At 34.3% G+C, this 14,932-nt stretch overlaps 1 protein-coding gene across 1 annotated transcript in view; it reads right to left on the reverse strand.

Moving 5' to 3' along the window:
- Cndp2 (Cytosolic non-specific dipeptidase 2) overlaps nt 1-14,932 on the reverse strand; it is a 30,223-nt gene that overhangs the window by 13,067 nt on the left and 2,224 nt on the right. The window contains exon 2 of the mRNA XM_089647497.1: nt 6,925-7,122. Within this exon, the coding sequence (XP_089503623.1) occupies nt 6,925-7,122 (198 nt within the window). The remainder of the gene's footprint in view (nt 1-6,924; nt 7,123-14,932) is intronic.

A 14,932-nucleotide genomic window follows, 5' to 3' on the forward strand; every position in this document is an offset into this window, starting at 1 on the left:
GAAAATCCACTAATTTCCCTCATCATAAGTGGAAAATGTGATTTGTGCATTGATAGAGGACTAAACTAGTAGAGGATCGAACATGGTAGTGGTGGTACGTGGTATTTATTGGTTCAATTAACTACCACACTACCAACCGGTTGGTTGTGATATTTCAAAACAAGAAGTTTTAGCTTAAGAGAGAAGGGGCAGAAGGGGAGGGGGGGCATTAATATACAACACATCATTATTGTCATCACGAATAGCAGAATATCAAATGAAATTACTAGATAATACAGCAAAGCTTAAAAGTTAATCTTTTATAAGCGTAAACAAGATAAAAAGTTTTATGGAATGCATCTGGCGATGTTTTAATCTATTTCTGAAGCCATTGCGTTAATCTTTACACAATAGACTGATTGATAGGTGATTGTTAATAGTTAATTAATTTACTATTCATTGATATTCATGGCAAAATGAGCGCATGGTAATGTGAATCAATCAGAAGTCAACTTCAAAACTAATATAGACGATTTGTGCAGGGAATAGGGGAGATTGTGTAAGACATAAGAGTACGAAAACTGCTGTATCTTGGCCACATCACGAGAGAAACCAATTACAAGTTGCTCGACTGTTAATTCAGAGCGAAAATCGAATGTCGACTAGGCAACCTCCTGGCTTTGAAACTTGAGTGACTGGTACAAGCGGAGTTTTGATAAGTTATGCTCGACTACAGTGTGAAACTGTGAAGATTGCTTTGATGATAACCAAAATCTAATAAATGGTGTTACCATTAAGAAATAATAACTTGTGTAATACATAATATCTCATTATGGGTAAAGGAATTACAACAGCAATGCTTTTTCATTTCTATATATAGTTGTCACTTATCTACTGTAATGATGAGACAGCAAAGAGATAGCTTGAATTTTTGAACAACATTAATGATGGTTGACACGGAAGGCGCAAAATTGTCAAGAAGGATTTATTTATCTACATAAACAAAAATGTAAATGTTCGTGTGGCAGGGTACAGCTAGTTTGTTATATAAATATCTGTTCAACTGCCGAATCCCTTACACATAATTTTTATAGTACAAAAATGCATTACCACACATACAGGCGTATGGGGCCGTTCAAGTATTACGTAAGCAGATTTATTACAATTATTTACCCCCTCTTCCCCCTTGTCACCTAAAGTAAGCAAAGCTCTTACCCCCCCCCCCCCTCCCATGCTTACGTAAAAATTGGTACCTATATGCATTTTTCTGTTAATGTATTCTGTTTTTTAAGCGAGTACCTAAACGTATTAATTATTTGTGGGAATCCCCGAATATGTATTCGGTTTTCAAACATAGACAATGTGTGGGTTGCCAATGTGTAAAAAAAAAATAACTACTGCTGAGCAGTGCTGACGTAATCACTATCTCGACCCCCCCACCCCCCCCCATGTCATCAAAAATAAGCAAAGCAAAGACCCCCCTGCCACCCTATAGTGCTTACATAATACTTGAACGGCCCCTATGTGTGGTAAAACCACGTATGATCGTGTGAGGAATGTGGAGATCCGCAAAGAGTGCATCAAGTGAATCAGATAATCGAGTCGGGTCATGTCAAGAGTCAGAATAATAGAAGAGTATGTATGAGACAATGTATGAATGTGAATGAGGCAAGAAGTGTGTGTCAAGACCGAGTTGTTTGGCGGTCCGTCCTCTATGCCTGGGTAAACGGCGTGATGGTTAGTTAGTTAGTCAGTCGATATCACTGAAGGCACTTTCTTTCTGGATTTAAAATTTCTTAGACAAACAATATTTAAGATTATAAGTTAAGGTATTGGTAACATATTTTAAAGATCCGATAAGCAAGTGCATACACAAAATTGTTGTTTTCATTAAAACTATGATGATAATGGAATTCGAAATACATATTGGAAAAAGAAAAAAGAAAACACTTCATTTTAAAACATCAAGATAAACTTATATGGAAGCAAACAGTTGATGATTGATTTGGGATTGATAAAACGAAATTGATTGTACAAATATAACACGTGCACTATACTGAAAAATAGATAATTGATCAGCTTAGTGGCAGAGTGGTTGTATACTTGTCTTCAGACAAAAAGGTGCAGGGTTCAATCTGATAAAATTTAAAAAAAATACTTTCAAGTACTAACATATAAGTTTATCTTTTTAGTTACCGACTAGTAGGAGTGAGTCGTTCCGGCGGGAGCGAATCCAATTAATCTGATTCCGATTAAGGTATTGGACTCACTCTGGAACAATTCTGGATTCATTTTCATTGGTTCCGAACTCATGCATTCAAATGACCAACAATGGTAACAATATATGGAGAGGGAGTGAGGAGTGGATTGCCGAAACATATTGGTTTATCATTATTTTTAACTCCCGCAATATAAATACATATTATAAAGAACAGAATTTATATTTAGGTCAAGAATAAATCACTGTTTGAGTGTTTGATGATTCAAAATCAGTTGGTTCCGGTTCTGTATCAAATCTAATAAGTTCGTTAACTCTTGTAACTCCCATCGTTCTCGAACTCTGTGGCATTCCACTGGGATCGGTGAGTCTGGAAGAACGCACACAATGAGGTTCGTTCCATGAATTTCATTACACCGGATTCGGCGAGTTCAGCAGAACGAAAGGAACGAGTCCGAGGAATAGAATTCATTTGTCTGAACTCGGAATCGGAGTCGAGTTCAAACAACAAGTGGAATGACACACTTCTACTATCTAGTTACTACCCGGCTTCCCCCGACAATCCAATATTATCTTAATAATATTTTTTATCTCGAAATGTGATAAAGTCTCCCAAACACAGAAATTATGAAATAAACCAAGATGCGGTTTTTGTAAAATTGTAAAATACAACATGTTATCTTCCAACACTATCAAAGTAACCAATATCATAATCTACAATACTGAGATAAACAAATTAAATAACAATGGAAAAATATTTAACAAAATCAATAATGTCGACCACAACACACGGGAAGCAACAATATTAGTATTTAAAAAATTTAATTTTCAACCATCTGTAAATAGTATAAAATAAAGTCGCTATCCGCGTCTGTCTGTTTGTGCGCTTGGTTCTTCTAAACTCCGCGACGGATTTTGATGGGGTTTTTACTATCATTTAGAGAATTTCTTCCAGAAGGTTTACATATATGATACATCAGGGTGGCCACAAAAAACGGATTTCAAAATTCCCTGATAATTTCAGGTTTTCCAGGGCAGTTTCTATATTTTTCCCTGATATGTTTTATTTGGTATAAGGACATATCGTTCAAAATTTTATTTTTGAAACACGATTTTCATCTACGCCAGAAAATTAGTACAGAAACATAAATAAAGGGAATTCCATCATCTAAAGCATTTATTATTTCTTTGCACCACAATGATCTATTCAAAACAAAATACACTTGTTACAAATTTATGATATTTCGCCTGAAGACAATTTTTGTAGAAAAATGAAAAGACCAGACAAAAATAGACAAATAAACAAAAAATATTAACATTAAAAGAGATACTAACAAAGTATCACATGAAAGAACCAACAATATTAGGGAACAGTTTAGAATATTGATAATTAAAAAAAAAACAATATACCCTTTGGGTAAGCAGTTGGGACATTATTAGATAATACAAATAAAAATATGGTAATAGAGAAAATTGAACCATAGCATTTGACTAAAGCTTAGAAGGTGATTTATTATGTATTTACACAACTTTGGGACTTCACAAATCGTAAATAACGAATTTCGTTTTATTTTTGGAATTCCCTGATATTTTAAGAATATTTTGAAATTCCCTGATAATTCCCGGTTCGGTAAAATTCCCTGATAATTCCCGGTTTTCCAGGTCTGTGGCCACCCTGTACATGCATATTATATTTATAGAAAGTAGAGAAAAGTCAATGTTTTATAATCAAGTCGATAAAATATATTTTCTCTAACGCTGGCGATGAGATGATGAGATACATCAAAATAAAGTACTACGGAATTGTATATCTTAAAAAGGCCTACAGAACAGTCAGTGATGGTATAGGTCTATCTCCTAATAATAACCCCCAGCAACGCGCCGTGTATACGTAAGCTAGTTATCTTATATTTTGCTTTTACTTGTTGGTGGGTTAGTGACAGATAATAATTTAGAAAAATAATAATAAGGATGTGGTTAAACGATAACATTGTTGATAAACATCATGGCACATGACACTGTGAATGAATCAAACTACATTAATTGAAAATGTCACGCGATCAACGATTTACAGCACATCTTGGGCTGTACAAACACAAACATTTATAGTTATAATTGGTACGCTCTGCTTGCGGAACAAAGTTGTGTTGACATATATAATAAACTCAAACTTTTTTAACGACCTACTTAAAAAGTAAAATTATTTTCTGTCCAAAACCCACAAGTTGCAACAAAATTATGGAAAACGGATAACAGTTTAGAAAAAATTTAAATAAGAGACTCCATGTAGGTACAGAAGATGGAAAAATACACCTACGGAAAAAAAATTACAAATCATTCCGAAATAATGTTTCTAAACTAAACATAAAAAGTAAAACTATGAATTTTAATGAAACATTTAAAAACCATTTCCGAAATTCTAAAAAAACACGGGATCAAATAACCAAATTGTTGGGACGCAAAACAAAAACAAACTGCAATGAAATTATTTGAAAGTATATGTTAAATCATAATGGGCAAACAAAGGAAATCATTGTAAATAGATTCGCAGAGTACTTCTCTGATAGCATCAGCTCGATTTTACACAAATGCGACTATAAAGCGTCTAACGTGGCACCCGTTGAAATGCCGCATAGCATGTACCTGCCCAGAACTACCTGTGGAGATATACGCAGGATTTTCAGTCAACTAAATAATTCCAAGTCGCCGAGGATTGACAATATTCAAATGTTCGTTAATAAAAAAACATAACTATTTTACGGTAATTGCCCATTCAATTAATAAAACCTTGTCTCAAGCAGTTATACCAAATGAGGTTAACTGGAAACGAATGCAAAGAAGCCGGGTCTGCAATCGCAGTGTAGGCCTCTTCCGAGCTGGCTTAGTGTTACCAGCTCGGGAATTATGTGCAATAATTAGGAACCGCCACAACATTCAAAATGTTGATTATGACAAAGCTGGTTATAATTGGTACCGCTTCATGCTTTTAAACGAGTCACGCTCGCACGCTGAATGCGTTCCAATTTCTGCTAGCCCGAGTGAAGCTCGCTGGTTTCGACTTGCGGCATTCTATTTTTAGCTAACACGAGTAATGCTTGTGAAAATTAGCGATGTATTTTACTCAGTTTGAATTTGCCTAGTCAAGTTTTTGAGCTGCTTATTTCATTATTATTTATATTTTAATTGAAAAATGTATAAACTTTGAATAAAACATTTAAAAAACCTGATTTAAAAAAAATACTTTTTATTAAAAAACCCTAGTATTGAGTTGTTAACTATCCCGCAGCCAAGTGGGGGAGTAGGCAGTACCCAAAATTACCATCCTCCTTATATTAGCTTAAATACTCGACATATGAATCCTATAATTTCTATACCCGCTATATCCGATTTTTTGACAAAATGATCCGAGTATGACATCTTGTTCACATTTTTCCGAGCAACAAGAGGAGCCTAAAATTGACTTTCAAAACCCTCCTTATCACGACAAAAAACCATGTTAAAACTGCGAGTGAGAAACCAAATCCGCTAAATCATACAGAAAGTTACTATCAAAACGCGCTATATCGGATTCAACCAATCACAAGCAGTTATTTTGCCAAAATACAATATGGCCGCCGCTCTGACGCCACGTTCGTGTGTCAAAATGATCTACGCGTGTGTTTCTAAACCCGCCATGTCGGCTCATTTGACTTCAGTTGACTTTCAAAAGCCTCTATATCACGAAGTGAGTATCAAAATCCGCTTTATCCATTTTATTTATCGAAATTACTCAATTATTGCTAGACATATATAGAAAAATAAATGCTTTTCGAAATTTTGTTACTCCAATTAATTAAATAAAAAATTGTAATGCAATTCCTTATGTACGGTAGAGATGTGACAGTTTTTTGCGGTTTTCTCCAAATCAATGAAAGTTGATATAGCGGGTATAGAAATTACACGACTCATATCATTGTAGTATTTTACGTATTCCTGCGCAAATACATAAGTTACCATTAATAATTGGGATCTCTATAGTTTAAAAGCCCATAAGACAGAAAAATGCATGGGGTAGTCGGAAGACCCACATGGTTACGGACGTTTTGTTTAGCATCTTGGCCTGTCAAGAGTTAAAAAAAGATCCGGCCGAAACTAGTGCAACCAAACACCATTTTTTGCGATTGAAATAATGCAAAAATAATTCATATTTACAGACTCGTAAAATTAATTAAAAATCTTGAAGTATGCACGAAAGTGGTTATTGTTTTTCAAAAATTTGGTGTAAAATATTGCAATTCCATTTATAATTATGAAAAATTTGAGGGTTCCGTAATTTCATCTACGGTTTACTAGAAATAACCTTAAAAATGTTATTAGTATTAAAAATGTCTTAATCATTAAAAATTACTTTAGCGTGTTGCGTGTTGTACTTTGAAGACAATTCTATATGAAACCGCTGAAAATAAACATTTCCCAAAAAGGTGTTTTAACAAAACACAGTTGATATGTAATTAATTCCCTGAAATCATAAATCAAATGCCTAATTTAATTTAAAACCGATAAATAGGTGACAACCGTAATTGACTTAATCCAGTATGATAAATGAAATTGAAAAGCAATTACATATAATTATACAGCCTCATAATCCACATGTCAAAATTTAAAGAAATGTTAAAAGGTTGCCACAGGAAAAACATTAAAAAAAAATAGATTGCATTAAAGCCAGTATTGAAAAGTTTCATAATCACCTCAGCGCCAGTCTTTTGGAAGCTCTCAATTGCGTGGAGCCAGCAGAGCACGGGTCCCTTATCATCGGTGGATCCCCTGCCGAAGAGTTTGCCATCTTTCTCGATCAGCTCAAACGGTTCCGTGTTCCAGCCGTCGGACTTGGAGGCGGGCTGGACGTCCAGATGGCCGTAGAGGCAGACAGTCTTCTTCTTGGGGTCCTGTGGATGAAGATTTAGAACATTGGTAAAGTAGTTATATAGTAGATAATGGAACAAGGGAGATATGGCAAGGAAGGGTGCTGACTGTTCTACTAAGTTTATGTGACTGTTATGTGAAAGGTGGATGTTGGCGACAAGTGTTGTGCGCTAGGTTTCATACTAATAATAGTTCATGGCCCATCTACCTTGCTTCTATTATCTATGGTGTGGATTAATCACTTGATTATATACCATATGCATACAGCGGCATAAAAAAAATCTGAACTATTCTAAGAAAACTACTTTTGGTAGATTATATACTACTTCTAATAATATATTAACACATTATTTGTTAAAATCGTATATAGTTTTGCAAAAAAACAAGTTAGCTATTACAAAAATAGAATCAGCTGGCGGATGGTGAAAATTGTTATTCTCTTAAGAGTTAAACACGATTTTCTTTTATCTGACAATGATTTTACAAATATAATTTCAATAATAATATTTTAGTTGAGTCACTATAATGAGACAAAGGATGGCATTGAACGATATTGCAGTTTTCACATGACTGGATAGTGCATAGTGCAATAACTGTGATGTATTTCACTGGTAATCTGTTTTATGGTCATGAATCAGTCCTTTTCTTTGGCTTAGGACGGGTTGTGTCGGAGAATTTGAACAATTCATCAAATTTCAACGTTGATTTTCGGGTTCTGTGAAAGTCTTATTCAAAGTTCTGTTATTATATCATTATAGGCTAGTTGCTTGACCGAACTGAAATAAAAACAGAACTTGAAAAAATCTTTCACAAAACCTTAAAATTAACGTTGAAATTTGATGAATTGTTCAAATTCTCCGACACAACCCGTCCTTGGTAATTATGCAATAACTTATTAATACTAATTTCATGTTGTGTGCATGTCCGTATCTCTGGTTCAATGAACTCGGATTTGCTTTAAATTTAAGAGTCATTTTTAAAATTGGAATTAATTGTTGTGTGCATAATTTAGAGAAGGATTAAAGTACCTACTTGTATATAATTTTATAATATTTTTAACAGAAAATTATTTTAAACACCATTTTAAAAATTGGAATTATAATATTCTGTGATTTTTCACAAATATATATACAAATACTAATTTCGGTTGTTTGTGCATCTGGTTCAATGAACTCAAATTTGCTTTGAATTTGTGTCACTTTCAAATTGGAAATAACTGTGTGAACAATTCTGACAATTAAGTAAATTTATAATGTAAAATTTTGAACAGAAAATTATTTTTGTTATTTTCAAGGTTGAAACTGATGTCAAGAAGTCAGATTAACATGTGATTTTTCATGGGTCTGCGCTAGTAATAATAATAATAATAAATGTTTTTTTTATCGTCCTTTATTGTAACAAATAGAGCTAATATCCTTACTGAGATCTCCCATGCTGAGGATTTCATTTACTGAAAGAATTATAAAAACATGAAGTCAGAGGCGGCTCTAGGGATTCAGTCGTGGTAGGTCATTTGAAAAAAATGTGTGACTAATCTTTATTTGATATTGTGAAAAATGCCCATATATTATTAACTATATCAATTTGTTATAGAGTTTTAGAGTCGCGGACTCTAAATAAATATTATGTTAATATAATAAATTGGAAATAAATACACAATCCATGTACTTACGGCAAATTATTTTTAAGATATTAAGTTTTAATGTAGTTGTCCACAGCATTAAAATAAATAAAATCAGTGTTTGATTCTATTTGACAATGATTTTTGACGTTTTTTGTTTTGTTTCATTCTAAATCGATAACAACATAAATAATTATTCTAATCCTTTCCCGAACTATGCAATTGAAAAACAACCATTGTTCCACACACTACAAGCGTGTAAAATGAAAAAACGACATTTGTTTATGTCGCCATCTCTGTAAAACATATAATATTCACCGTGTTGTCTCCCCCACGGTCATGACCTAAGCGTCCCTAAACTTTCTTCGGAAGCTAATTTTTACTTCGACGAAAAATATAGTGCCATCTCGTTTATTCTATGGCGCGCGTAGGGACAGAAGATGCCAAATTGGACATTCTTTAAATTGACCCAGCGAATCGTGTGGACTTGTGAATGAAAGCTTCTATTAGAGACAACAGATGTCACTGCTAGTCACTCGCCGCCGCCGCTGTTTCGCGTTACATTTTAAATGTTTTGATGCACATAATTGATTATTATATTTATTATTGTTGTCTTATAATTTTGGGGGGTCAAACACCAATTGACCTAAGGGAAGAACCGCCACTGCATGAAGTAGTGTTTTCTTTTTGCGATTGCGTGGTTATTGTTTTAGTCTGTTCTGCATTTGGTGTCAGAATGTTTTTTTATTTATGATCTCCCTATGTTTTGAATGCAGCTTTTTATTTGAGTTTTAAATGTCATAATGTTGTTTAGTGTGTCTTCTGCTTTCTTGAATGTTTATATGCGAGAGTATGCGAGGAGAGGCCGGGCCAGCAATGAATAGAGGCCACTGAAGTAGTGCAAGAAAGGGACGCCTGGAGGCGCTGCGTCGAGGGGATGGGACCCAAACCCGAATTGGACAACGGGAAGAAGACGAGAAGAGAAATCAATGTAGTCATTATGGGAGATAGAAGCTGCCGAAATGTGGTACTATTAAACTTTTACGTCGAACTACATAATTCAGAGAATTTCCACGGGGAATAGAAGGAAATTGAATAAGACATAAAAGTACAAGAACTGCTAATACGAGGCACACAAGAATTTGTTGAGACAGATAGTGCAGCGTTATCACAAGTTAATGTTTATGATATGGATTCAAAATTACAATGGTTATAAAGAATGTTATATAATTAATTGGATAAAACAAGACAAATCATGTTTTAGCGCTTGACCACACTTGACTCTATTATATATTATTGAATAAATAATAAATAATAAACAAACACCATGTGTTCATAAAGCGGGGTTTACTGCGACTGTGTCCACAAACAATATCTCAAATATTAGCGCAATTTGAAAAAAGTCACATTCTGATGTACTTTTTATTATTATGCTCTCTTATCAGAGGTAAAGTCACAAGAAGGAAAATCAAAATTGATTTTATTTTGGCTGTACTACACATGTACAAACTGATGAAATGTAAACAGTCGATTTCTCGAAAATGAATAAATAATAGGTGAAAGGTCTCGCATATTAGAATATTACTATTCCGAATTTCTAGCAGCCTTTTTGCTTATGATGGCATTACAGATCTGTAAGGTTATCTATGCAAGTTTCCAAAAGAGGAAATAACGAATTACAATTTACCCGCCTCAGAACCGAATTGGTCTTGTGAGGAGAGTAAAGAAAACTATGTAATAATAAAATCAAAATAACATAAACGGCCGAGTTGCCGGCACTGAAACAACGGATACAAAAGAGAGGAATGTCAGGAGAGCAAGTTTAGTACAGATCTGTAAGGTTATCTTACAGGTTTCCAATAGAGGAACAACAAATTACAACGGATACAAAAAAAGAGGGATGTCCTTACGAAAGGTTACTGAGAAACAGCATTTTGTCTTACCTACACTTACTTGTTTTTTTTAGCGAAAAAGGGAGAACAGTGTCATATGTTGTTCGAATTTGAAGTTAGAGTTAGAGTTTTATTTGGTACGTCGTGTAATATTTTTAATTGAGCCGCTATCAATAACAACCCTTACGTAGATGGCGATAAGGTTTAAATTCCCGCTTAACACCATCCGCCTGTTTTGATTTATGCAAGAAAAAAACATGGCCAAAAAGTACCTTTTATTTTATTTGTGGATGTTCAGGCAAAAATATTAATTTTTTTTTCGATCACTTTATAAATAACTTAATTTGCCACATAATACAATAAAATCATAACCGAAAATGGGTTCGTAAGTAGGAGATTTTGAACTTTAAAGCAGTTTTCAGAGATCAGTTATCTAAAAAATACTCGATTATTTCAAAGGCCAAGATGTATTCTGCTAGCAGTATTTAATTAAAGCATCTGAAACATTTCTAGGTGACCAAATTTTCAAACCAAAAACACATGATTTTGCATTACTACGTATGGCATCGCCTTAAAATGAACCCTTTTCAATTTATCTAGAATTTTCTTTTCTTATAAGTGCGTCTGCACGAGTACTGTGTTTATGTCAACTCTGACTACGATACCTGTACACATAATATATTTAAGTACTTATTGTTTCAAGTATGCAAAATATAATTAAAAAAAATATTTTCGATAAGCAGTAAATTTCGTCTATCAGATTAGGTAAATTATTATTATTATTTTTTTTTTTTTAAAGTCGGAGGCGGTTTACTTACGTTCCCCGCGAGCACTTAGGCCATAGGCCCATAGTACTATCTCCCATTTTACCTCATTCCCTTGCCAGTAACCCTGTCCCTTTTATGAAGTTCACCAGGGCTGTCATTGGATATGTGGCGATGTCTTCTGGTTCCACACAGGTAAATTATTAATATACCACGAATTACAACAAGTAAAAGCAGGGCCGGCCCTACGCGGGCGTAATCGGAGCAGTCCACCCAGCGCACCTTACATACCTGACACTAGGGAATGCAATCCCGCAAGAAAATGTCAATCCAGGTATTTGCGGGACTGAACAATCTTTGTCCCGCTGGATCCAGGTATTTGCGGGATCCAGCAGAGTGGACTTAGATATCTAATCAATCGTATAATAAAGACCTAATACCTCGATCTACCAACCTTGTTTTTAGAGTTTTAAATTTATACCTATACTAAAACAAGTTCTTTGGGACATTTTAAATGATGTATTAATAGGTATACCTTTAGTTAGACAAAGGTAAAGTTTAAGTCATAAATTGGCAAAGAATAAGATAAGACATAAATTTACATAACATACCCGCCTCGGAACAGACTTTGTCTAGTGAGGTGGGTAAAAGAAATCTATGTACACAAATGAAAATAAAATAAACGCCCAGATTGCCGGCACTGAAACTGAAATTGAACTGAAACATAAATTTAAATAATAACGTTCACACGATAAACAATATTCTTGTACAATGAGCATCATAAGTTTAATTAAACATTATTTTGGAAATAGCTTCTTAAAAAAGTTAAAGTATTAATTGTGTCATCTGATAAACGGCTTCTGATATTGGACACAAGGTAGCCAGCGGCTGAAAAAGCTCGTTCAGCTTCCACGCTGGTTGGCACAATAGTCATTAGTGCATTGTAAGTGAATTGAAGGTATGTGCCTTTTAATCCACCGGACTCGAAGTAATTCAGAGTAAGTGAGGGTAAATCTGTAGTTGCTCTCTTTCAGCTTTAAAAGATCTTGAATAACCATCATTTTTAGTGTCTTGCCGTAATTCATAACCATTAATTTGATAGAATTAGACGATGTTGGTAAGTTAAAACCCCCGGTTTTAAAAAGATCTCGCAAATCCGACGAGGTACAGAAAACTCGGAATGGTAAACTATCTTTAGACACCATTCGTGATACCCTCTTTTCGACGGTATTGTTTTCGCTTGAAAAATGGTCAACGATTTTATTTCTTGATGGTTGAGGTTCACAATGAGCCGATGTGGAAGAACTGGACGTCGATGCAGTTGTAGAAGCTTCTCTGTAATCCCACCAGTCCAGCGGGATCCCGCAAAATTTTCGACCGAGATTAGTCCCGCAAAATGTCTGCGGGATCCCGGTATTTCGGGATCCCGGTATACCGGGATTGCATTCCCTACCTGACACCTAATAGTTCTAACACATGACCCTTGAGATTATTTTTCATAAAAACAGCGATGTGAAAAAAAAAAAATCTTCCGAATATTATTGATCACAGTGATCAGGGGCGTCAAAATTTTACTCGCGCCAGGCGCCGCTTGGCTCATGGCCGGCCCTGCGTAACAACAACCAACTTTGTTGTTTAATAATTTTGGCAATGGATTATAAAGCAATCATAATAAAGATAAACATTATAATAAAAACGTCATTAATCCTTGCAAACACATCACTTTGATAACAGACGGTGAGTATGTAGTTATTTGCTGTTAAGCATATTCCAAAAGTCAGACTATCTATATTGGACACTAGCAAATATTTAGACAGATTTCTATAGACATTACATTATAAATAAACTTGAGATAAGGGAATGGATGTTATTAAAAAAAAAAGATTTTATGAAATGTGAAAACTTGTAAATAACATGGAAAAAAATTAGAGATGATTTGATTGCATTTTTTTTTTGTTCTATTCCTTTATTGCAGTTACCAAGCTATTTTAGCAAGTAAATGAAAACAATAAACACCAGAATACCAAGATTGTGGTGCCCATATATAGGTTTTATTTTAATTTAACTTTTGTTTTCATGAATGAATAAACGAAGTGGAAACTTGGAGCCCTAATCTGACATGTCAAACACATTATAAAGGATAAGCTGCCGGCGGCCTGTCAAACTTGGCAAGACCAAGTGATCCAGAAGCCTTGAAAGTATTGCTACAGAAGACAAAACAAAAATACAAGTCTCATGCAAGTTAGAATGGGAGAGGGCAACAGGAGTAAGACAGTTAAAGTGATCATAAACGGTCCAAACCCCAAATGCACCTTTACCGACCTAATGAGACAACGGGCTTTGTGGAACTACTGAAAGGGACACTGCCACCTCATACTCCGATACCTGGGAAGTCAGGAACCAGGAGACAACTGAATATCCAATGAAAGTCTATAGGCTTGAGTACTTATGCAAACTATGGAGACAGTTTCCTTATCAATAATAATTTTAAAATTTGGTTGTATTTATCAATAAATTTAATCTCCACAATCTAATGTCAAACAAGAACACACAATGCACCAATTGATTTATTACACTTGATAACATTCAACATGCTATTTTACTATTTCCGTTGGACAGTATAAAATACAACCAATTGTGTAACTAAGGCCAATTGGTTCATTGTTGGTTCATAATGGATGCATTCAAACAAACATTATGTAGACTGTATCCATGCAAAACTTGCAAGGCAGAGAAGATGGACCGCCGCACGACTCTTCAGTTATTCTGACTCTCGTCAAGTCCTCCTCAGGATTTATTCTGTTTTCCGTCATAACATAATCTCCGTTTATCAGCTCCGTGTGTGCAAACCATCTCGGTCATTGTGTTCACACGGTTCCATGATAACTCAACGCAGTGACAATTCAACACACTTTTAAAAAGTGATATAAAGTCATTAGAAACGATGAAAAATTTTTTTTAAACCTAACCTACTTAACCCAGTTAATAAAATTTTTGTTTCATCACTTTCCATGACTTTATATAACTTTTTAAAGATGTGATGAATTATCATTGTGATGATTTATCCGGTCACCATTCACACATAGATAATACTAATAAATGTAAATCTTGAAACTGTATTATTGATAAATCTTGCCTATTTCTTACTTATCCCTTTGGTTTTGCAAATATATTATTTACTTACTTACATGATTCCATATAATTGAGCTAGGATTCACTCACCAAACACAAGAGCCTCGTCTCTTTATGGTGAGGAAAAGCTATTATTATTTACCTTGATAACACTGTATAATATGTATAATTGTATATTTATTGTAAAAAACATACAAATATTAAATAAATAAATAAAAATAAATGTTTAGTTATCTAACTGTTTTGTTAGAAGTATAGAAGATAATGATATCCTCACTGGGATCTCCCGTGCCGAGGATTGAATTTACATATTGAAATTAAATTATATGAAGTTACTGAAAGAATGATAAACATATTATGTAGTGTTTTTCATGTGGTTGAGTGATTTCTGTTTCAGATTGTATTTGGTGTAAGTATGATTATT

This window comes from Hesperophylax consimilis, chromosome 26, assembly GCF_061612785.1.
Source record: "Hesperophylax consimilis isolate HC1 chromosome 26, BYU_Hcon_1.0, whole genome shotgun sequence".
In the NCBI taxonomy this organism is placed as follows: Eukaryota; Metazoa; Arthropoda; class Insecta; order Trichoptera; family Limnephilidae; genus Hesperophylax; species Hesperophylax consimilis.